At 35.0% G+C, this 24,190-nt stretch overlaps 1 protein-coding gene across 9 annotated transcripts in view; it reads right to left on the bottom strand.

The window, feature by feature from the left end:
- Nucleotides 1–24,190, bottom strand: part of otofa (otoferlin a) — a 170,033-nt gene that overhangs the window by 58,943 nt on the left and 86,900 nt on the right. For 4 of the 9 annotated variants that reach the window (XM_015347822.2, XM_006625815.3, XM_015347829.2 and 1 more), the window contains exon 6: nt 2,511–2,584. In XM_015347822.2, the coding sequence (XP_015203308.1) occupies nt 2,511–2,584 (74 nt within the window). Of the gene's footprint in view, nt 1–2,510; nt 2,585–4,225; nt 4,345–6,028; nt 6,095–6,979; nt 7,025–8,171; nt 8,190–8,762; nt 8,817–11,434; nt 11,483–22,542; nt 22,609–24,190 lie in introns of those variants that run through there. The other 5 variants (XM_015347780.2, XM_015347769.2, XM_015347796.2 and 2 more) reach the window with 3 other exon arrangements.

Genomic DNA, 24,190 nt, shown 5'->3' with positions numbered 1-24,190 from the left:
ATTCCACTCAAAAATTGAAAGGAGAAACACAACATTTCAGCTCTTGGTGTCAATGATATGGTTTAACATGGCAGTCAAAAGACCACCTTTCACAGAACAATGTGCCACTTCAGCAGACTGGACTTGGGGACCAGGAAAGAAAACTTTCCCATCCCAAGGCTATTGAGACCCAGCTTTGCCAAGTTCTAAAACTTGATGAGATTTAAGGTGAGGTAGTTTATTTACATGTTCATTTTTCTGAACCCTTTCTTTTTAAAGGAGTGAATTACAGATGTCATATGATCATTTAACTCACATCTGAACTACTGAAACAGGGGTGTTTTGATCTGGAGTTTCTGATGCAGTGGAACTGGCAGGTATGAACATAATCAAGAAAATAGAGCACGATAATGTGTCAATTTTGGTAAAGTGTGGTGACTTGCGATCTTACAGTTGATAGAATATCAAACATTCTTGCACTGTGAACAACTGACTGTGCAGTGTTATCATGATAAGAAGTGCATTTTCTCCTTTTTCTTGATTTTCACCAGGCTTGACAAACAACTGGTTAGTTCAACTATGCAGAACCAACTCTTTCACCAATGTTTTGATATGCTGCCTTAATGACTACAGACCAACTGCTCTAATGTCAGTGACTATGAAAGTCTTTGAGTGGGGAGTGTTGAACCACCTCAAGATGGACACATCTTCCTGTTGGATCCTCACCAGTTTGTGAACAGGGCCAACAGCTCTGTTTAGGATGCTGTTAAACTGGCTCTCCGCTGTACACTCCAGAATTCGGACGAGCCAAATCCCTATTTTTGTATCCGTTTTTGGACAATTTCGCTATGTGTTGTTGAATTCTGGATGTTTGTTACTTGTCGTAAAAACTGTCAAAGTGAATAACAGGACATCTTTCCTTCTGACTTTTGGCACAAGCACTGCCCAAGACTGTGTCCTATCTCTGGGTATTTTTCACTTTTTATGAACAACTTCACATCTCAGGTAGACTCAGTTGATATTTTTAAATATGCAGATGACACTACTATTGGCCTTATCTCTAATAATGATGAGGCTCCATAATGACAGGTGATTGACTGGGGAACAACTGGGTGTTTTAATGTAGCAAAAACAAGGGAAATCATGATTGATTTTAGACTTGTCCAGAACATAAAACTCAGCATCACAATTAATGACCATCCTATAGTAACCAAAAATTCATTCAAATTCTGGGGAACATAAATTAGAGACAATCTTAAATCAAGGATCATACAGTTGAGAAGGTGCATCAGAGGATGTGATTTCTTAGGCAAGTTAAAACACACAGAATGAACCAGCAGCTTCTTCAATCATAATTCAAAGCATTTTAAAAGCTTTCATCACTGTTTGGTATGGGAATTTGGACGGCCATACGAAAGGAAAACTGGAAAGGATCGTGTCCAAAGCCTCAAAAATAAGTCTGTGAACTCTTATTCATTTCAATCCTTTACATAAGCCTTCACAACCTTACCTTCTTTCCCTACGAACTTTGAACTCTCCCCCTTCATCTTCTGTATTTAGCCTCCCGTGAGCATCTCTTTTACAATTCTGTTTGCCAAATGTAAAGATAATATGTATCTATACATGTGATTGTGATTCTGCTTTTCTTGACTTTTCATTTCAACTTGCATTCATTTTTTAATTATTGTATGTGATGTATGACTGCCTCATCAGTGTTTCTTTGCTGCACTGAAAGCAAATTCCAACCACAATTGTTGTGTGGCAAAAAAGTTTGATCGAACCTTCTTCTAATTATAGTCTCTCGAGTGCATCATGGTCAGTCATGAATGATCAATTAATCAAAATAATAGTATGCAAAGGAATAGGTGAACGTTTACTGCACGCTGAAAGGAAAAGAAAAGAGACACAATGTGATTCCACAGCTGAAATGTTGTGTCTCTTTTCTTTTCCATTCAGCATGGAATAAAACTTCACCTGTTTCTTTACAGCCAACATGTACTTCTTCAAAGTAATAGTATACATAATTTTTTGAAAACATATATAAAAAGGGTTGTGAGTTTCTTTAGATGCTTATTATATATATATTTACCATTAAAGTGAGTGCACCATTCTTCTTATTTGCTTTTTTTGTGATGATTCCATTTTTGTTCATATTATACACTCATCCATTGGCCTCAATAAGAAACCACCAAAGACAAATTCCCTGCCACACCAAAACCAAGTGGTTTAATAGTTTACATGTGCAACTTTGAGAACAGAAATGTTCTTGAAAAAGGAGAAATACTTTTAGAGTTTCCAGTAACTGGTGGATTTTCCCTGCTGCAATGCTATTGCAATTGACGAGTAGTATAACCTGGTATTGATAAAATGGATGATCATAGATGGTATGACCTAACAGAGAGAGATAATTCTTACTGTTCCCAAAATTATGTAAAGGAAATAGAATAAAAGGATGTTAGCATCCCAAACCTTATCCTGGGTTCTCAGACTTGCCTCAATGGAAGCATGGAAGAGTTTGCCAAGACAATTACCTCCTTTCTTATGGTCTTCCTTTGAGGTGCGTGTCTTCCCGAGCTTCATGGCTGCAAACACTCCTCTCTCTGCTCTGTGTGAAATAAAACCCAGTAGCACGGTGAGGATTTCGATCCTTAAATTTCTGATGCAAGGTTTCCATCAGGATGAAGAAATTACTGTGTAGAGCAGAATGTTTGTCTCCAGGCTTGGAATATCTTTTCAGCCACAGGAAAGTGGAGCTGCTCAAATTTTAGAGGTATGTGTGAAATGGGGATACATTTTAAAATAATGTTTTAAACATCGAGAACCCATTTACAAGTCAAATATAAAACAAACATGACTTACATTTAAAAATATGAATTAAGAGACATTAAACAAGCAATTACACATTTTCATTTTATGTTGATGTATATGACTGAAAGTCTTTACATTATAATTTTCATAAGACATGATTTGTTCACTTGCTGCCTTTACTAATTTAATGACTAAATTATAATAGTTTGAAGTTCTTTTTAAAGTATTTTTGTCAATTTAATTTTTTTAACTTTAAGTAGAATAAAGCAAGTACAAATGAAAAATACCCTTTCCACAAATCCCCCCCCCCAATCCATGGTATATCCCCCATTGGTTTCCCACCAAGATATAGATGGATTTTCCAGATTATACATTTCACCCCATCACCAATTAAAATAAACCTTTATGTTAACAAAAATCTAGTATTCTCTTAAATTAAGAGCAAAAATCGTCTTGGTAGTACAATTGAGCATAGTGAAATTGTTCATAAAAGAAATCTGTCTCAACTAGAAGAAATCCAACAATCAGACTCAAATATGTACAGCTATTGACTGGTGATCACTGCCCAGCTTACAAATAATGCATCTTAATATTTAAAGATAACCATGAATTGAATACTTTATTTTCCCGTAAATCTATTAATAGATTAATCTATGTAATCTGTGGAATCTTTAAGCATAATTGTTTTAATATTTTCAATTTTCAAAGTTAGACTAGGATATTATTAAAAAGTTCCATTGAACAGAATAAGAGTACCTCAAGCAAGATATAGAATATGATGTTTTCCAGTATATGCATTAATTTAACTCCGGAGTGTTTGCACTGATTATGCAGCAGCTCAGTTTATTAAAATTAAAATGCTCAAACACTACCTGACTGATATTTGGTATTTTAGTAAGAATATTTCCTGTTCTTTAAAAAAAAAAAGATTAACATTTACATGTTATGCTACTTTATTTTTAGACGCAGATACACAAATATTAAATAAGGTGACTATAAGGCAGCAGACATTCCAGGCAGCACTGTAAATGGCTGTGTGTAGTTCAGGTACAAGTGTTTCTAAAAAGTCCGACAAAACTTCCTTAAAGAAGAAAATGCACCACATCTCAAATTATTTCTTAATTGGAGCTCCTGATCTCACATTAACATAATCAAACAATATAATGTATTGCCTCATGCTTTTCCTTTTCACACAATTCATAATCAAATGCATTAAATTAGCCAAATCATGCAGAAATATCTATTAAATTAAAACCGTAAACTGATTTCACAGCAATTGTAATTCTAAAATAAAAAAGAACAATTTAACAAAAAGCAACAGTTGCAAGCTTTTTCCAAAATTTACATTCAATGTTCATAGCTTTAACTGGACACTACTGATCCACTGCAGAGTTTGACTGTATACAACAAAGCATCAACCGATGAACAAGCTACATACCATGTAAAAAACAACACGTTCCCTTTTCCCAGACTCAGTTCTGATAGGTCCCAGTTATAAAAAAAACAACTGGAACTGGTTCTGAAAAAGCTACTCCTACATTCCTTATTTTGAGTTTATATCACAGAAACAGAAAGTCCACAAAAGTAAAGTTGCAAAAAAGAATCGGTTTGGTCTGAGACTGCAATTGGTCTGGCGAGATCTGATATGCTTATGAATACTGCATGAAGCAATACGAACCTGAGACAACCGTCACCATAACTAGATCCTAGTGATACTGTTGTTCTTTGAAATGCCACAAAGGGTAGAACAAGCCAAGTCTACTGAAAAACCGCCTAATTATTTTGTTGGGTAATTTCATTAAGATTCTACAAAATAAATAAATAGATAAATGGATGAATATTGAAATTGCTTTGTTTGTTTACACTGTTTGATAAAGACATTAAATGTATTCTTTCAAAGGACAGTTTTTACATCCTTTCAAAGCCTTCCTACTTTTCATATTCTAAACAAAATAGGTTTTGAACATTAATTAGCACCTTCCAAGCCAGTTTGTTAGTTACGCAGAGCAAAATGAATATTCTGTACAGTAATCATAACTTTCCATTTTCATTATAGTCATTCTTAGCGAGCACAGTCATTGAAGGTGTACGGTAGATAAAGCAGGTCATCCCTTACAAGGGAACAGATAAAGGTTAATTCCAAAACCTGAAAAAGTCTAAGGATAACATGCAGCCTAAAATGAAATCTGAAGGTTTTATACTGTTTTACAGATGTTTCTAAAACTGAAATTTTAAGAAAACCATCATAGCATGTCAGTTAACCTACACATAAATATCAACTTCACAACATGTTTCATAGCTGTGCACACTTTTAATCTTTTTTTTAATTTACACTACTCTCCATCTAAGCCATTTTATGCATTCAAAAGGATTTTTTTATGGAACAATTTTTTAATCTAGCAGGCCACAGTTTGGAAGGTAGTCTGTTTATTATTTTATAATCTCTTCATACATCCATGCATTTTCATAAAAGTATAAATTATGCCTAATTTCTCTTTAATAGTATGCGGAATGGATAATCCAAAATTATGATCTAAAGATATTTATTAGTAGTAAATTTACATCAGCTACTGTGGCATTAGTATAGTGACCATTTTATATCAGTTGTAAGCTAAACATGTTAGCTTTTAAAAAATAAAAGACTTGATGTACAGTAAAAGTCTTTATTTACATTTTGTGAAACATTTTTTTCTGCTATAAATCTAAGAGATCCAGAGAGACCTAGATCATTGCTGTAAATGTGTGTTTCCAGGAAAAGTATTTTATTTTCAGTTAGTGAAACATTTTTCTGTTGAATTAAGAGACCCAGGTCACCGATAACTAATGGAATTTTAAACAACCGTTCAGTGGGAGGTCAAACCCAGATCTCCCCCACTCCTGCCTACCTACATGTAAATAGCAATAGTTTCTTGCTTACTCACTTGCATGTTTTATTTCGATGTCTCCCTCCACCCAATCTTCTCTCATGTTGCAGCTCTTGGTTCACCCTTCATCAAAGGGGTTACTGACAGAGTCAGGTGTGTCACCTCAATAAAGCTCATTGTTTGTATTGGGCCATTTTTCTGCCTTAATTAGTGTTTGACTAAACTACTGAATCAATCACTAAAGCTATTCAAGACAAAAAAAACACAATTGACTCATTTGTAAGAAAATTACAGATAGAGCAGTTTCCACCTTGCCACCCCCGTGTAGTCCAATCATTCAGCTAACTCAGTACAGCCCATTCCTGGTTTATACCTACTTGTCTTTGCTGTCTTTACTTCCTTTGCTGTCTTTGCCTTCCTTCCCATTCTTGTCCTTCCCTTTGCTTGCAGGGCCAAAGTGAACAGCGGACATTTAGAACAATTAATGTTTCAATAATTCATCTGATAAAACATAATTCAGCGAAGCAGCAACATAAGAGGGGGAAACATGTTAGAGTTTCTCTGAGGGTGCTTCGAAACCACGACAACAGCAGCAAAACTGAAAAGATACAGGATTCAGTTTCAGCAGCTGCTTTTTGAAAGGATGTATATGCTTAGTGAGGTACTGTATTTAGGCTACCTTATGGCAGAAAACTAATGCCTTAAACAATCCTCACTGTCACTTCTTTTCAAGGCCTTGTCTTCTGTGGAAGAACTTCATGTAAGCATTAGCAAGGCCCACCCTTACTGAGCACATCTTTGTCCTCCTAATAGTGTTTTTATTTTTTATACTGTCTCTCCACGTTTAGTACACTCCATTCTTTGTATTTTGACTAGCCCAAAATGTTCACAAAAAAAGCACTGATCTTATTTTTGTTATATTATTTCTAAAGAAGCATACTATACTGTAATGGGTAATACGATACATTTTTTTTCAAGGAATATCACAAAGAGATTTAAAGTCTAAATTACTGTGAGACATCTTGCCAATAGGATCAGTGTGAATTCCCTTCAGTGTTTGCCAAGTGTTAATAAAAACTGAAGTTAGCATGAAATAATAAGAGTTTTGTACATATCAAGTTTGTGTAAGTACTGTTCAACATTTCTAACATATACATATTTTTAAAATTATACTTTGTATAAACTTTTATTTAAGTTTTAAATATTATTGAGTTACTACCAACAGCAAAAAAGAGAAAATAGTCCTGGTGTTTCAAAACAGAATCTTCTGTGATGTTATCATATAGACTGCTGACTTGAAAACAAATAACAGCTAAATTAAGATGTACCTGAAAGAAATAATGCTATGTCTTTTTTCCTTCTTATCCTTTGGTCTGAAATTACAAAAATCAATTGAATGAAATGGCAGAATCATTATTAAGGGGAGGACATGTCTATTATCATCAGCCTACAATCAAGCTTTGCTTCACAAACTGAAACCACTCGAACATCCAAAACAAACAAACAAACAAACAAACAAACAAACAAACAAAAGGACATATTATCCCACAAACCACTTATACCAATTGTAGCCTAACTCAGCCCTGCCTTTGAAATTATCTCACACTCAAAAACAAGCAAACAAACAACAGAGCAAAGAGAGAAACAGCAGAGCACAGCAACCAAAACAAAGAAAAAACACTTCAAATTCACACAACACTGATTACATTTTTAGCTAACGTGGCCTAAAAATTTATCATCACATGCAAAAGCATCAGAATTCTTTATTGCTATTCTATGATTCATCAATGCTAATAAATACGGCTAAAATGTGTTTATATGTGATTGAAAAGGAATCCAAAAAATTACATTTCAATCAGTTAGAATTACTTTTAATACAATATATAATAAAATATTAAAATTAATACATTAATATAATATAATTCATTTATTGTATTAATTTATGTGTGACATATACAGTACTTCGTCTATTGCACAGGTAACAAAGTAAATACTTTCTGATAACATGATAAATTCAGAGAGTATTCATTCTGAATTTGAAGCACATTGATCATTTTTAGTGGTCAATATCATTCACTACCAGAATGTATACAGAAGCCATTGGAAGGGCCTGAGGCTGATTTGATAAGAATTAGGAATTATTTTGCCATTATTTTGGAGTGTAACCTTTATTGTAATTTCTGTTGTTCATGTGACAGCACCACCAGGAATATTCAGACTAGACTATTCATGAAAACCCCTGGTCTATTTCTGTGTAGGTGCAGTTTCTAAATGCACTTACAGTACTCTAGCTAGCTGTGATCAATAGCAGATGGATGTGGACTGATGTCCTCAGAGGATTTTATTGCTAGTTAGTTTTATAGTCGGTAAGTTTAAATGTTAGATTCAGGAAGAAGAGAAGAAATATCAGCTTTTATATCAGCAGTCATGCATTTACTCATTGAGAGTGCTTCATATAATCTTATCTACAGTACATGAAGCACTATGGCACTCAGGTTTCAAACACCACAGCAAACATACCCAGGATCCACCTCTTCACTGCAGACAAAACCATAGGTTTAAGAAAAAAATGTTTATGCAAAACTTTATACAGGTCTTATTCAACTACTACAAAGATGTCCTTATCAAACATGCAAAAGGAACTTTGGAAACTTAATTAACTGACATAACTCTGTCAGAAACTCTGTCAGAAAATTAGATGATACAGGCATTCCAGGTTACAATTCATAGCATACTTGCTTTCAAACATAAGTATAAGTGCATTTGTTTCCAAACATATTAGTGTAAGATGCATATACAGTATATGTCCTATATGTTAGATATTATTCGACAAATAATCAGGGTACATAAAAAGTTCACTAAAAATATCATTTTACAGAAACATACAAATGAGAATTTGTATAGAATGTGGGCAACACAAATGCTTTAGAACAGTTTGCACCTCAGTAAGAGTACCATTACTGTACTTGCCCTTTCTTAAGTGCTTTTCTGTTGAATATTCATCTCAACATGAAGGGCATGCCCCACACATTGCACAGCACTCTCAACATTAATTACTTATTTTGGTTTGGTTAGCCTTACAGAAAGGCATTAAACACACAGAGACAGTACCTTGCTACTGCCTGGTATCCATCATTCAGTTTGTTCTTGAGCTCAGACATTTTTCTGGATGAAATAAAGCAAGGATATGCTTTCACTTTGTTGTCAATGAAAACAAAAGTATGTAAAATAGATACCCATTATTAATCATACAATGAAAAAAAGAAATAGTGTATTTGTAATGATAAAATCATTCTAAAAAGTGACTGCCAGATGAAAGAGCATAAGAACAGTTACAAATGAGAGGAGGCAAAAATAGAAAAAATATTGGAGATTATGGAGAAATTGTGGACATTTAAAAAAAGGAGATTTGTTTACGTCTAATTTAAAAACACAGTAAAAAAGTCAGTTTATATGTTTAGCTTTTTCATTTTCTGTTACATGCACATTTTGCACTGATTGTATATTAGATGACCTTGTACAATTAAATATCTTTGACACTTGTCACTGCTGGGCTATGATCCTCAGAGAAAATGAAGCACCATCAGTAGTCCTGACAGAAAACTTGCAATTTGCATTAAGTAAAGTTGCTTTAATGCTGCTTTCTACTTAAATATAGCCTACTCTATTAGAACTGTGAATTTATTATTTGGTAAAATCTAAAATGAAAATCCTGTGAAAATCAAAGGTACAGTATTTGGGCTGAAAAGCACCTTGCCTCCCATTTCTATAAACCCCCACTCTTCTTGCTCTCCAGGAGGTGTTTTTGGAGTGTTTTGGACAGACTATGTTAAAAAGGAATACAATGGTGCAATAGATGTGACAAGACCTTTTGTTATAAGAAAGCACATAGCAAAATCTGTGCAGTGAATTGAAAATGTCAGTCCTCCTCTTGCCAAAGGGAACCCATCAGCGGTTATGAAGTCATTACCACTCATGTTCAAAAACGAAATTAAGTTAGTTTACCCTTAAACTGTAGCGCTTCAGTTTTTCCCATTACCTTGGTTCATCTCAAACTGTAACAAGCAGAACTTGAATAGTAGCGAGCAATTACAATCCATTACTAAAACTCAATATTTCTACCTGTGACACATTTCTAATCAATAGCAAAGCCTCCGAGAGGGGGAAGCAACATATCGGAATAAAGGGGTAACCCTTTAAGAAGAAAAGGTCAAATTAAAATAAAAAAGACAGCAATCAATAATTAATTGGCACCAGGCTACAGTCTGCTTGGGGCTACTGTGAATGGAGTTAAAGTTTCATTTAAATTGGCTATCATATGGCATCACCTGGGACCAAGTGATCCAGTTGAGTCAGTCTGTGATCAGAGCCCTGTCATTGGCTACTTGACAGTAGGGGTGATTAGAACACAAATCCTATTGTTCAGCATTGTATTTGCTCTTCAACTGCAGCAGAGACCATGAATTATAAATGTTCCCTGGCTGTCCAAGTCAGATATTAATGACCTTAAGTGATACTTTTGCGTGACATTTTTTTATTCTGAAATATTGTTCCTGAAAAAGATAACAAATCATGGCGTCCAGGCTGCAATGAACCATTCAGAGCTTGTATCCAGCTTTGATCCATTATGGAATCATGAGAGTGACAATCCTCTGGAACAAGACTATGACAAATGATCAAGCTTCTGCTTCCTGGTTATTCTTCCAATTATTCTTTTGCTGTGTCTAGACAATTGTTTTCACAGCATGTCAGTTAACGCCATGTCCCCGTTATGACACCTTGGGGCTGCCTATTGTTTCAGGGTGCAAAGCTGGAGCCCTTTCCATGTCCAGATTGTTGGTCTTATCATGATGTTCAGCTGACTGTTCCCAATGTTGGATACTGAGGCACAGAGTAGACACTCTCTCTCTCTAATTTGAGAGAGAAGGGAAAAGACAGCAGGGATCTGAGAAAGAGTGCGAGCTACAGTAGGGAGATGGAGGCAGAGAGAGGGATAGAAAGCAGCTTATAAATAAATCACCAGATAGGATGTGGTAGAATATCATGCCAGCCAATACAATGTCCCATCATTGTAGAGATGAATCCCACACTTTCTTTAATTCTTAATGCTGTTTCTTCTAAACGTTCCAAAAGAGTTCTGGGTGTATCGCTCTGTTGTTTAGCCTGCTATTACCACTATCATTAGGGTCAAGGCAGGCTTTGTTTTCCTTAAATTAAAAACCCGCCTCTTCTGTGAACAAATACAGTATCTGTTTGCTACAGCTTTTATTTGTCAGAACATTAAGTAATTTTTTTCCATTTTTAAAAATGCACATTGCATCGCAATGTACTGTAAATACATACCAGCCAATAATTTTGGTTGAGATCACATATATGTTTCAGTGCATTCTGACCTTCAAATCCAACCTGTTCCTATGAAAATGTCATAACGCTGAGGTGATATTCTGCATTTGTGTGTTGAATGAAGGCAGATTATCTTAATTGAAAAGAGAACGGCAAAAGATATTTCACCTTTCCTAACTATAGCCACGTGGAAATATTTTCAATATTTTATTTAAGATCACCAATATGACAGATTAAAATAAGCATAAAATTAAAAATGGCAACTCTATTGTGTATTATAAGGTGCTGTAGAATGTTTAAATTCCATTTTCATTTTCTTATTTTGTATCTCCAGGGGAAAGTATATTTGAAAAGAAGAAAGAGCTGAAGAACATACAGATTCAGTAAAGACCGCTGAAAGACCGCTGAAAGAGAAACTACAGAGTTCACATAATATTTACCCAAAAGCACCCTTATCCTCCTCTTCCTGCCCTTCTTCAAGACTGTAGCTTTAAACAGAAGCAACAAAGTTAGCCCCTTTAATATATGACATAAAATACACTTTAACTTAGGCACAGCAGAGAACAAATCCCAAACATACATCAACAATGTTCAAATATTTGAAAGAACATTATCTACAGCATATAGACCAGGGGAAATCACAGACACACCTGTGGGAAACACATACCTGTAGCTGCACACAGACATTTTGCACTTGCATGTAAAGTTTGAGGGTTCAGAAATTGTACTGATCATGTCAACTAAGATTATATATTCTCTTAAGAAATGAAAGCAAAAAAACCCTTACAAGTTTAACGTTGGGCAAAAGTAAGAATTGTGTAAAAGCCAGTGTCTCTCAATTATCAAAGACAAAGAATACATAAATACATAAATAATTTCATTTATTTAAGGTGGGCAAAATACTAGTAATAACCTTGAATCCGGGAACAACTACAGCACTCTACAGACAAAGTCTACAGAAAAAAATATATTCTTCAAAGTTAATATAATCTCCTTAATAAAGGTTTAAAAGTCTGGATCTACAGTTTCTATTTCATTATTGCATCGCTTGAAAACACATATTTCCTTATATACAACAGCTATATATATTATGTGTATAGCTTTTACCTTCTGCCAAGTTTAATTTATTTCTATTAAATTTCCTAATCAAAAGTATCTTAATATCATAAAGCTCGCAATGTTAAGATTGAATAAGGGATTAAAAAGGGATCCCATCAACAGAATGATCAGTAATCGAAAGTGAAGCTGTTGCTTCCAGCAAGGAGTCATTATCAGCACTAAAGAGAAATGTGCTTCACTACAAAGGCCTAAATATTGGAGTTACATTAATTAATACCTCAGGAATAAACTCTTCCTGCTTCCCTGAAAAAGCAAAGTCAAAAACAGGGCTTATGTGTACGGCTATGCATTTTTCACAGTCTGTTTTTAATTTGTAATTCAGTCTGTCAGTGTCAAGACATCAACACAGCCTTGCATCTTCATCTTATGATCATTCCATTGTATTATTTTAATCATTTTAATTAGTTATCTTGCTTCTAAAGTAGATACATTAATTGTCCTGTTCATATCTACAGTACATACTTTTTCATCCTTATAAGAATCTAAAGGTGACAGGATAGCTAATAGACATTTGTTGGTATTTGTATTTCTTTCAGTCAGACAAGTATTTCTATGAGTCATTTTATTAACCTACTGAGTAACATTAATGGATATCATAGATCTTTCATTATATTCATAGTTTTAAAGAACTCTAAACATGATTTTACTTATATCTTGAATAAGAAAAGTTATATGCACATTATATTTGAGTTTTAAATTATAGCATTGGCAGTTGGTTAATCCAGTCTGTTGTCATGAAATGGCACTACATTGTTAAAATTGGCTTTCTGTATATCTTATTTCAGTGAAGAAATAGAAACAGCAGGTATCTTTTACCTTCAGCCTTTCTTGTAAATGAAGGTTAGAGGATTCCAATTCCTGAATGTAATGTCGTAAAAAATGTTTTCTGATTGGACAATATATAACATTTTATTTCCCTTTATGAGGTACTGTATTTGTTTGCTTCTGGGAAGTTATATGCCCAGTTATTATTCACTAAAGTCAATATCCTGTATGTACATGTCAAATTTACAGGATGTGTGTGACAGACTTTGAAGGACATCAAAAAGGGTTGAAATCCTTGTTTAATTATCTGTCATGTCAAAATTAAGGATTTTAAGCAACACTGACTTTCCTTATTTTGATAGCTCGTGTAGGATAAAATGGGTAAAGCATATAAATCTTGACAATTTGTGAACTCACTAGTCACAATGGAAAAACTAGGGCAATGTTTTAGCAGTTCTTGCATTTTCATGCTTTCATGCAATCAGCAGTTTTGTGAAATATTGATGTCAGGTGGCTTGCTGATGGTACTAACATCCCCCACCAAATTCACCACACATTTATTGAAAAATAAGTGTTGATTCGTTTTTCCAAATGCTTCTGTCAGACTGCAAATAACATCATTAAAACCTTTGTGACTTTCTGTCCCTTCTTTGACAAAGACCATATGAAAATTCAGTTACAGACAAAAGACAAATTACAGGTTGTGCAATATACAGTACTGTATGTTCACCTTCTGTGGACAGAACCCTAAATGAACATTTCTGTGGACGAAGTTGTTGAAATAAACTAATCTTGATGTAGCTGGTACTACATTTTATTGAATGTGAGATTTTTGTTAGCATCCATTCACTATCTGATACTGTCAGTACTGTTATGTATTTGGACATAAATACGATTTATTTCTGTGACAGTTCAGCAAATCAATTACGAAATATCCCACTAACTGTGATAAATGTGCCCACAATGGACAAATTATATCTACTGCTAAGTGACCTGTAAAATGAAAAATGTCATGTACCTGAATTTAGTTATTCATATCAAGAGAATAAAACATGTGAATACTTTTGCGTGTAAACTTTAATACTTTAATAAATGTAGGGCATCCATAAACAAAACATTATGCTTCTATTATTAGTGTTTTAATGAAATTATACGACATCAAAATTACTTTGTTTAATTTAGCAAGTTTCAAACACTTTGATCAAAAATGCTTTTTTAAGTTACTCCAATACCAAGAAAATAAAAAACAATGTTCACCATTTTCATTGTAGTCTTTACAGTTAGTAGCGCTAAACAGAAACCCTCTACCTCATGAGGATAAGAGTTACACGGGTATATTCCTTTCATTGCTAAATGTGTAAAAAACAAATTTAAGCTGTTGATTCCTGGTGCCAATGCTTTCATTCACACAATCTGTCAACAAGGCAGCTGTTAAAATGTATAAGATAAAGGAGTTGCATTACTCCTCTGTTAGCTTTGCTGCAGAGACTCCCACTAAATGTAATAATGTATTGTAAATTTTGGTTTTAACTTTAAACGCTCTGAAAGCGAATGGAACTTTTATTGTCAATGAGTGTGCCTTGATAGGAATTTAAGTGTGCTAAAGTTGTTTTTTAACTCACAACACAGGTTAATTTGAAAGGATGTGGCAATTGTTGATAGTTACAAAATGTGTTATGCATACTGTGAGAAACACATAGCCTACAGGTACCAATGGGAAGAGTGACACAGCTCTCACCAACAGTTCTTCAGCATCAAACATGCTCGAGAATGACCTTGTCTAGCAGCACACTGAGGATAACCTGGCTGAATGATTAACACCTAACAAAAACCGTGTTCAGCCTGTCCACAGACTTACCCTTACTACTGTATAATGCCCTATAGTTACTGTACCTCTCTAATTTAGTAAAGTATTAATAAACTTGTTATACAGATTTCCTATTGACATTTATTTTGTTAACCTTTTCATTATGTTTTATTTAAGCTTTATGTAAAATGAACAGTTAATATGAATGATATTGTATACAGTAAGTCATGTCTTACCTACAGTATGATTTGATTGAATAAATATGTATCACCCTTTAATGTACAGATGAAACTTTTCTAAAATGTATAACAAAATTAAAGACGATTAAAATCTGTAATCTTTCCACCTGTAATGTCATTAGAAAGTACAATATGTTTCTGCTTTGTCTAACAATGGTATCAAAAAGTAGTCTAAGTGGTGAGAAACATGTGCTTAATGATAATCAAGGGACTTAGAAGTCAAAGAAAATGATCTACGTTGTTTAATTTTTAAACTCTAAGTTATGAATGCAGACGCAATTGGTGCTTTACGGCCATTGTGCAATACTGAGCTCCGCGCTCCCTCCCTCTCTCAGTGCCGCCTCCCCCTCTGACACAGCGCAATGGGCAACACGCTGTTTTCAGAGCCTCTGATTGGGGATAAAAAGACTGTCAGGGAGAGTTCTTTCCGGAACCTATGCAGACGACACAATCCGGGGTAGTGGGAAGAAACATGGGGAAAAAAGGCATTCAGGAGACGGGAATGAAAACAGGTGGGCGTGTCCATGGTGTGCTGGTGGTCAGGGGAGGTGTGGCCGAGGCAAACAATCCAGAAGAAAGTCCAAGGGGGAATCCAAGTGGAGGCAAAAGTCCAAAACCGGGCAGTCCATCCAAAACAAACAACATTTAAAAACAAGAACCGGGTCGGAACTGGCACGGGAACAAGAACGGGAACGGGAACGGGAACGGGAATGGGAACGGGAACGGGAACGGGAACGGGAACGGGAACTAAAAACTTAACGGGGCCAGGTCCCGGCCTCACCATTGCAGAGCCCAGAATAGCGTCAGAATCTGGCTTTTAAGGGGGAACAGAAAAGGAGTTGGAACAGGGAGCAGGTGTTGGAGATGAATAACAAACAAGGAAGGGCTGGAGCGCCCTTAAGAGGAGGGGTTTACGATCATGACAAAGACCTGCTGATCTGTTCTACATACTGTATTAGTATTTGCAAAGGAGCTGCAAAGCTTCAGCCATGGTTGTAAGAGTCAATGTCAAATTATGTTCTGAATTGGTCTAGGAAAAAAAGCAGTATAAGAAGTAAAACGTTTCTGTAGCATTCACCCAAAATAATTGCTTTCCAGTGCATTCCCTGTATATTTGTTCCTACCATCTAAGCTGTCAGCTGAAGAGCACAGCATTCAGATTTCTGTGAGCTTCTCTCCCACTCTGGCATTAAGTAGACAGATAGACTGCTATATCACGCCACTTGGCTTGCAAACTGTGTGGTGAAAATAGGCCACATTAATCAGTGTCACACCACATAATCCAAACCTCTATCTCACCATCAGTTAGACCCAATCCTCATGATCCCCATAGACTGTAAAATGTGGAAACTGGTTGTAGCTTAAACTTTTATATTCCATTAACTAATTCCAGTTGTGTATTCATAATAATTGATGCAATTATTAATAATAATTGCATCAATTATTATTAATGCAATAATTATAGCACCACTAGCAATGTTTGTGAAGAGGTAAAAGAGGACTTTTCCATTGCACAATTAGTGGAAAAATACATTCTATACCACTCCTTTAAGAAAAAAAGCTTATTTTATTTTTTCTTGTTTTCTCCCGCTCAAACATTTCCAGCACATTACTTTATCGTACAGTATGCATTGACAGGGCATCAGAAGAAAAATGGTTAAATTGAAAACATTTTTAAAAGCTGACCTGTAGTCTGACGTGTGGTCAGTTTCATTAGAAAACTTGTCAAATTCACAGCACTGGGGCAATAAAATACATAAATAAGCACATTGAATTAAAATTAAAATACAGCTTTGGAGTAAATCCAAAGTCTTTCTGTGTCTCCTAATATACTGCGAGGCCATGCCGAAAACATGCTAGGAAGAACTGAAAGCTTTCTTGGTGATATGCAGAAACATCTAGCTGTAACTGTATTGAAAAAGTGATAGATTTTATCTTAACTGTTTTTTTTTTGTTTATGAACCATGTACTTAATATATGACAACCTGCTAATTAACATTATTGGGCAGTGGCACAGATAAAGAAACGGGGCTGTCAGTGACCCAGAAATCATTTCATGGCAGCTCTCGAGCACTTAATGAAAATGCTTGAAGGTTTTGTAGACTGTTGTGTGCAGACACCCTCTTAGATTTTTCCATTTATAAAAGGTACGAGGCTGGCGAAAAAAATGTTGCTCTGTGTTACGCTTGTTCTTTGTTTCTATATTAGAATTACATTGAGTAAAACATTATTCTATTTTCACATGAGGCATTTTGTAAGTTGTGAATAGTGGTCATGCTCTTCTGTTTTTGACAGCTGTTGTTAAGCTACGGAAAAAATGCATTTGCTATTTCAGAAACAGACTTTTTTGTTTCAGAAATCAGTTCTACATTTTCTGTTTTGTTTATAGGATGTTGATAATGTTCAGCACAGCTAAACGTTAAACTAGAAGCACAACTGCATTTCAGTGGGCTGCTATTTTGGCAAATTTTATTTCAGTAACCAACATACAGTACTGTTTATAATTTTTAGAGACAAAAATGGCCAGCAGCCATATCACTCTGCAACTCACAACTGGCAACCCACTGAAGCTAAGCAGGTGTGAGCCTGGTCAGACCTGGATGGGAGACCTCCTGGGAAAAACTAAGGTTGCTGCTGGAAGAGCTGTTAGTGCATAGTGATGGGGACACTATACTGTAAACAGGCGCCGTCCTTCGGATGAGATGTAAAACCAAGGTCCTGACTCTATGTGGTCATTAAAAATCCCACGGCGTTTCTCGAAAAGAGTAGAGGTGTTACCCTGGTGTCCTGTCATGGCTTCCTAATAATCCCCATCTATGTACTGGCTTCATTACTCTGCTCTCCTCCCCACCGATAGCTGATGTGTGGTGAGTGTTCTGGTGCATTAAGACTGCCGACGCATCATCCAGGTGGGTGCTGCACATTGGTAATGGTGGAGGGGAGTGGAGTGTCCAGAAAAAGCGCTATATAAGTGTAAGCAATTATTATTATTATTATTATTAAAAGTATAAGTTATATAAGGTAACATATTTTGTTGGAGAAGACAATCTCTGTTGTCTGGTGGAGAGCTCTGCAAGGTCTGTAGTTCAAGAAGGATCATGACAGATCATCTGTTTTTCATTTATGTGTTGTCTGTTGTCCTTGGAACATGTGTAGCTGTAGAGGCACATCACATTACAAGACCTGCTGATTACAAACTCACGGAGAACATAAATAGATGTTTTTTATTATTACTCATATCTTTTAAATCTGAGATCTGCGGTTTAGATATCTGTGTACAATTACAGACGCACATACTGTATACCTATTACTGAAAAATCTGAAGTAAGTCTATAAAGTATATAAAATCTGAAGTAAGTCTATTTACTGTGTATGCCTACAATATCCCAATCAAAAACATAGCAGCAGGAAAACAAACTGACTAGGATCACCTCTAATTCACACACCATAAACATTCCTTAGCAGCATTAATTGTATAACTCAAGAAATGAAAGAATGGAAATTGTTTTGTTTATATATTATTTTGGATGTTACATTACAAATTGAAACATTGATTGTGGAAGTAATATTCAATTTAATAAGAAGTCGGGAGAACCTGCTTTTAAGATGCATTTTTTCATTTATATTAAATAAAAAACATTAAATATAACAATGTAATTGATGACTTTTAAAAATTATATACCACTGAGGTCTTGTTAAATTAAAAAAAAAATCCTTACCATAAGACCTTGCAACTGTAAGGATCACTTTTTAAACGTAGCTTACTACAAAGCTGGATATACTGTATGACACCAATTTTATACACTGTATGCTTTATATTCAAAGTGGTTAATTTTGCCTTTGACAAAGTTATTACTATGCATTGGAAAAAGCCACCACGTGCATTTTTAGCATTATCCCAAGGTAGTCCTCACCTAGTAGATAGAGAATTGCAGTACACTTAGCATCAGTTTTCTCTAGTGCCTCTTCTAAACTCATTCTAACATCTCTTGACACTCGGATAAAATCAGCATACTTTTGTAGAAAGCAAAATATCCTTAACTAGGATACTACTCCAAAAGCATTCTCCACATTTCTGTTGTTAAAACACTTAAAATTCATTTAGGATAACAGCAATATAAGAATTGTACAAGGGAAGGTACATATTTATACAACTATATTAATATTTTGTAAGTTATATTTAATTGCCATTTTGAAAGTGTTTCAGATCCTGCTTAGAAATAAAAAGATCATCAAGTTGAATTATCTTCAAGTTATATGCAGTATGTACCATAATTCTACTACACAATGTATAGAATAGGCACTCTTGATGCTCTGAATCAGTTCAATTCACAGCAAACATCACAATAAAAGGTCCTGGTCCTTCTTCATTGGCTTAAATTTCTGATTGCCATTTTTTCATATTCATTCTTTGCACAGCAGTGTACTATCTAAGATTAAACCAAAGGCACAATTTTGCAAAATGATATTCTCAATTGCTGCCAGTGTATCTCAACTGGCACTGTAAAGAAACATAAAAACCCCGCCTTTTATTTCAGCGCTGACTCCTTTGAGAATGTGAATTTCAAAAAAGAGGTTATGGGTGGCAAGATGGTTTGATGGTGTGCAAATGATTGACTGATAGGATATTATTTATAAACCATTTCCAAAAGTCACACCTGCTTAACACATCCTCTTAACAAGAGTTGAAAAATAAACAATTGCATGCTAAAAATAATCCATCCACCAATCCATTTTCAAACCACTTCATCCAATTCAGAGTTGTGATGGAGCTGGAGCCTATCCTGGCAAACAAGGTTGTGATACACCCTGGACAAGACACCAGTCCATCGCAGGGCACACACAGACACACACCATGGCCAATTTTCTCTGCATCAGGAGGAATCTCACACAAACACAGGGAGAACATACTAACTTCACACAGATAACACCCCAGCGCTATGAGGCAGCAATGCTAAAAACTGCACCACTGTTTCACCCTGAGAAATAAAAATGAAATCTAAAAACACAAAACCCCCATTACAAGTACATTTGTTTTTGATAACCTTGCTGTGGTTAATCACTTCCCTACATTTCTGCACATAATCTTTCCAACATTCATTTTGCTTCACACAAATAAATCGGCAGGATCTGTATGCCTCTTTAATGTGATAACTTCAAAATCCATTTACAAAGGGTAACTCCTTCATCACAATACAGATCACTTTCCATATTATTACTGCAAACCACTGCACTGTAATTTGTAATAATAATGGGACATGATTTATTTCAATAATTATAACCTCAAGTGTTAATAGGCAATTGAGAAAACACTTAAACCATATTATCTCAGAGCTGTTTAATACAAGCTAGATGGATCTCCACCTATTGCCACATTGAAAGGATTCAGTGAGCCACCTCACTGCTGCTACTGTTTTTCAATTTAGAGCTTTCAATGCTCAAAACTGTAATTGAGGAAGCAGTGTTTTTAATCATCTGGCATTAAACCTCATAAATTACAATATTTTAAACCCACTCCAGAGCAAAAATAAAAACTTTGACAATTGACTAAGATGTTTACTCTTAAGTAAAAGTCATCTTTAAATTTGTCTTTTAAACTCTGAAAAGAATTACATTCTGTGACTCCTGTTTTATAGGTATCATGATTAGCTGTTACAACAATAATTTTTTTTCCATATGAGTGAGGCTCGTCAATATATAATCATATATATATGTGCAAAATCAACCAAGTATTTTTAGTTTAGACGGGAAATGTTAAGAACTTTCTTTCAAGAACCAAAACAAAACATGAAAAAACAGGCCTAGAAAACACAAAGCTTAAGAAAACAACAACAACAACATGCTTGATCTTGTAGTTTATTTCCCTTTTAGACAGTCATGAGATAAGAATAGTGTGTTTCTAAGTAGGACAGCCCCATTATGTCCCAGAAAGGGAGCTTTCCACATAAGCAATATGAAATGGTAATACAGTACATACTGTATATGGAAGGTCTAAATCTTGGCTCCTTGGATGACCCCTCATCTACATAAACTGAAATTTCTAATTAGGCCCACTGAAGAGGCTGGACAACATGGCAGGCATCCTGGCTGTAGATTGAGCTGCATACAGGTGTGTTAACTCACTGGGGCTGTCATTCTTCCCACACTATTCTGAAGTAGGCACACAGGTGTTCTCAAACTTTTCTGCCATAAGAGGGTTACTTTCAATAGGGACCCTTATTTTCAAGTAGAGTATCAGCTATCCTGTAGTACAATGCTAATGTCAGGAATAAAACATTAACATGAAAACTATTGGGTAATTGATCATAGATTTTTAAAAACAGATTTGGAAGCATAGAGGAGCCACTTAGAATCTGTGTCAATTCTTATTACCACGGTAATACCATGGTTCCGCTGCACAGTCGTTTGTGTGATTCACTGGCCAAAGACAATGCATACTGTTGGTGTAAGATGTTAGTGGAATGATTGCTTCATGTTGTGCATGTATAAATCCTCTTAATATGGAATATTAATATCAAATTATGCAACTAAAGGGATGTTTTGGTGTTTGTTCTAACTATATAAAGCTGCCATCATTGTTGTAAATGTTTTCTGATGTAGCACTGTAGGGAGTGTTTCGTGCCTTGATGGTGCATTGTGTCCTTGCAGAAGGGAGGAGGGAAAATGGAAGAAGGTTTTCATTTTCACTCACCGTCTTCAACACACATCACCAATAGTCTCAAATGCAGCTTTAGCTTAGGAACTCCAATTCCCATGAACCCCACAGGACTACTTCCTGGCAAAGTCTATGCGACAAATTAATTTAAATAACTACTCAAAAACTTTTTTTTTCAATCTGGCCTTTTAAATACAAATATTTTAAGGACACTATGTTTAACATTTTTTATCATTAAAATCTTAAATAAATAAAACAATTCTCTAATGATGTAACCAAATTAATATTTAAAATATACTAACATTTTTATTAATTTTATATAATCACAGTATGTTAAATATTCACTTTACATTCACGATATCTTAAGCCCATATCAGTACTGGGGACAAATCAGATATTTAATTGAGGAAGAGAAAGAATAACTTCAGCCCCAACATCCATCCACTGGACAGACTGAGAAAGGTGTTAACTATCCACTTGAAACAGATGCAAAGCTGGTATCAGATTACTTAAAGAAGTGCATTTCAATGCATTATGTCCACGCATTCTAAATGGCTGGACCTGTACAAGATTACTGAATAAGCACTACTATTCGCTTCAAAATTCCCCTAAAGCTCTTCAAGAAACCCCAAGGTTCCCAATTTTGCTTTTGATTAATATGGTTTATTTTAAACAGAGAAAATCAATACCTCAGTTTGAGAACAACTGCCCATTTATATGCCATCTCAATCGATGTCATATATGGGGCTATGAATTCATACAGTACTTTAAAAACAAAGCATAAGAAAGAGAAGACTGCTATCCTCTAAAAATGAATTAAAAATAATTATAGGTGAAAACCATATGATTTTGTTTTGTTTTTTTTTGTACATAGGTGTTTATTAGAAGTACTTAGAAATCACCAGCCATAGAGCACTCCACACAAAGTGTCACAGCCCACACTTTCACTACCATGATGTCTACCTTGAGTTCAGGCTGTTATTGTCACCTTCCTCCTCACTGTTACAATACTCTTCTGCTTCCTCATTCCTGGGACAAGTCAAATAATAGGTGTTACCTACTTTACAGCATGTAAAAAAAGAATTAGCAAGTGGGAGTTGCCAGGATACTGTAGTTTATTTTTCCTTCAACACATACATCATATACTTATGATGTATGGCTTTTATACCACCAGAATTATTATGAAACCTGTAATATTAGTCTAGCATGTCATATTATATTGATATAGCAAGGCAAATGAGCACAGCATGAAGAAAAATCACAGCATGAAGAAAAATATTTGCAAATAAGCAGAGATGAATGACAGATAAAATTAATAAGATGTACTGAAAATGTTTAAGTTGATAATATAGAATAGACATAAAACCTAGAAAATCGACATACTACAGTTATCCATGTGACAGAGGATGGAAGAAGCGATTACACAGCCAACCACATTATTACAGAATTGACAACTGATTCTGGTTTCTCACAATGAACATGAGAGGTCCGATGTTAATATAGATTTGCTGAGAGATAAGTGGGTGCTCTTATGCAGTACAACAGCAGCCAACTCGGAAATTGGCTCTTAATGTACATAGTCCGCAGTTCTGTGTCATTACCCTGAAATGGTGGTGTTGGAAATGTCAGCAGAACCTAATTAAAATGGGTAGAGTTGTCAAGCGGAATTATACAGGTTAGTGCGAAGAAAATGAAAAAAATCCTTTGCATGCAATGGTCTGTTTATTAGTCTTGTGTGGACATATATTCACTGCAGTAATTGCCTATTTTTATATGTCAAAGATTCCCTAAAGGCACTGTGTAATTCACACATTATCAAACTTTGGGGAACTGCATACATTTTAACCATACCCTAGTAAAATAGTATGCTCTTTTAGATCCATTGAAATAAATTATTTGTGAGATGAGTATTCAGAACAAATGCTATTAAAACTGTTCTACTGCTAATCTGACCGGTGAACAGATTATAATTATGGTCACAAACCCTTGAAGGTGAATTTGCTTGATCTCCTCACAAAAACAAATAAAGCCTGCAGTTGCACTGCTGTTGAATAATCAGCAACAGTACTTCTTAGCATGTTGTGTAAATTAATTTTAGATGAAAGTACAGATTAAATATATTTATATCATGTTGTGACTTTATATTATTCACTAGTTAATTTCATTTTATGTGTATAGGATTTAAGGGGTCCCTTCATGTTTTGTTGTTATTTACTGCATACTGTATGAATATAATACACAGAACAAGATAGTACTCTTTTCTTGTCCTATTTGATTTTAAGAGAAGTGAATATACTGTATGAAAATGAAAGGAGGTCTGCCAGTCTACCCAGCCAAAAAAAAAAAACATACATGAGAGATTTCAGCATGTTAGTTCAGGTATGTGTTTAGTTCAGGGAGTAAGAGTCATATTTTCTGTGCTTTGCACGTGGATGAAAATGCTAAATAATGTTACTAAATACAAAATGGGACCTAGACGAAAATCTGAAAATCAAAAAATGTTTCAAAAATTGTAAAAAATGTTAAGAACACAGTAAAATACTGATCACTATGCTCTTAGTTGTTACTATCTCATGTCTCATTATCTCCAAATTATGGAGATGAAGATTTT

The sequence above is a fragment of the Lepisosteus oculatus genome, chromosome 2, assembly GCF_040954835.1.
Source record: "Lepisosteus oculatus isolate fLepOcu1 chromosome 2, fLepOcu1.hap2, whole genome shotgun sequence".
In the NCBI taxonomy this organism is placed as follows: Eukaryota; Metazoa; Chordata; class Actinopteri; order Semionotiformes; family Lepisosteidae; genus Lepisosteus; species Lepisosteus oculatus.
This window is presented reverse-complemented; position numbering and strand designations above follow the sequence as displayed.